Source organism: Aplysia californica, unplaced genomic scaffold (genome assembly GCF_000002075.1).
Source record: "Aplysia californica isolate F4 #8 unplaced genomic scaffold, AplCal3.0 scaffold00132, whole genome shotgun sequence".
Classification (NCBI taxonomy): Eukaryota; Metazoa; Mollusca; class Gastropoda; order Aplysiida; family Aplysiidae; genus Aplysia; species Aplysia californica.
In genome coordinates, this window is record NW_004797402.1 from 1,011,870 (window position 1) to 1,013,235 (window position 1,366).

Consider the following 1,366-nt stretch of genomic DNA (forward strand, 5'->3'; position numbering starts at 1 on the left):
TATTATTATTATTATTATTATGTATTACCTACAAGTGATGATCTTCAGACTAAGGACACAACACACAAGACTGAGACAACATATGTACAAATGTTTTAAACTAGTATAATCACCAAAATGTCAGTGTGGAGAGGCGGACCAAACCGTTGAACACGTCCTTCAGCACTGCAAGACACACAGGGCCCTGAGACAGGAAACGTGGCCAACCCCACTGACGCTACAAGAGAAGCTATACCGGCCGACAGATGAACTGAGCAGGACGGCCCAGTTTATGACAGATACCAGACTTCAAGTGTGATGCGATCGAGAAGAAGAAGAAGAAGAAGATGTATTACCTATAGTACCATTTTTCTTTAATGGTTATCGGGATCGTCGCTGCTTCAACACAAAAGGTCAGGAGAACCCCCAGCAGCAGCGACACCGCGCTGATCACTGGAACTTTCATCCTCAGGTTTGACCACGGAGTTGGAGAAGTGCTCTGAATTTTAAAAAATAAAAGAGAATCACCCAGTTCATTCACGTAAAACTATGTTTTGTTTGCTTTAGTAAGGTTTTACGGCACTTGCAACTGCATGACGTCATATGAGCGCCAAGGGGTGGATGTCAACAGAGACTCTGCTCACCTCTCTAGCCTCAACAGCACAAAGTCTGCTTCGACTATCAAGGCACCCCGGAATTGGCTGTTCACAAGAGAGAGACAAACATACAACATACAAAAGAATGATAGGAATGTGATATCAATATATGAATGATAGCCGGTGAGGTTGAGGTAGGGTGGGGATGGTGGTGGTGGGGGGGGGGGTCAGTATGAATGATAGCCGTTCAGTTTCACAAACCACGAGCGCCACTGATAATCACTATGTTCGAGCATGACACCTACCAATCCAGAAAGACAATATTATGTGTTACGACGCGGTGGAATCAGGCGCTCGTAAATCTTTGGGCATATGGAGTTATTGGCATAATCTTAAAAGCTTGTTTACTTGTCTTTCTTTCGGTGAAAAATATACCCATCTATCTTGAATAGAAGTCGAGATATTTGTGATGAAGGAGGTCGTGGGTAGCCTCTTTTCTGAGGTAAAATTTGCGAGAAAATGGAATTTGCAACTGCTATAGCTGCAGAGTCCTTGAAAACTGAAAATTTACAAATTTTGTGCCATTAATCAATGTTTTTCCAGTAAAATTCACATTTTAATTAATTTTTTATATTGACATAAAATGTGCTTGGCCAAAATACAAAAATTTGACTGAAGTTGCCAAACTGGAGGAAAAAATGCCTTTTTTTTTTTTTTTAGTAGAGGTTTTACGGCGCTCGCAGCTGCATAAGGTCATATGAGCGCCAGAAGATTAGAGGTGTTACAAGAGA

At 41.6% G+C, this 1,366-nt stretch overlaps 1 protein-coding gene across 1 annotated transcript in view; it reads right to left on the reverse strand.

Annotated features, from left to right (window-relative positions):
* Window positions 1–476, reverse strand: part of LOC101861806 — a gene marked incomplete at its 5' end in the record, with an annotated part of 7,548 nt that extends 7,072 nt beyond the window's left edge. Inside the window, 1 exon segment of the mRNA XM_013081473.2 lies at window positions 336–476. Within this exon segment, the coding sequence (XP_012936927.1) occupies window positions 336–445 (110 nt within the window).
* Between the last annotated feature and the right edge of the window lie 890 nt (window positions 477–1,366).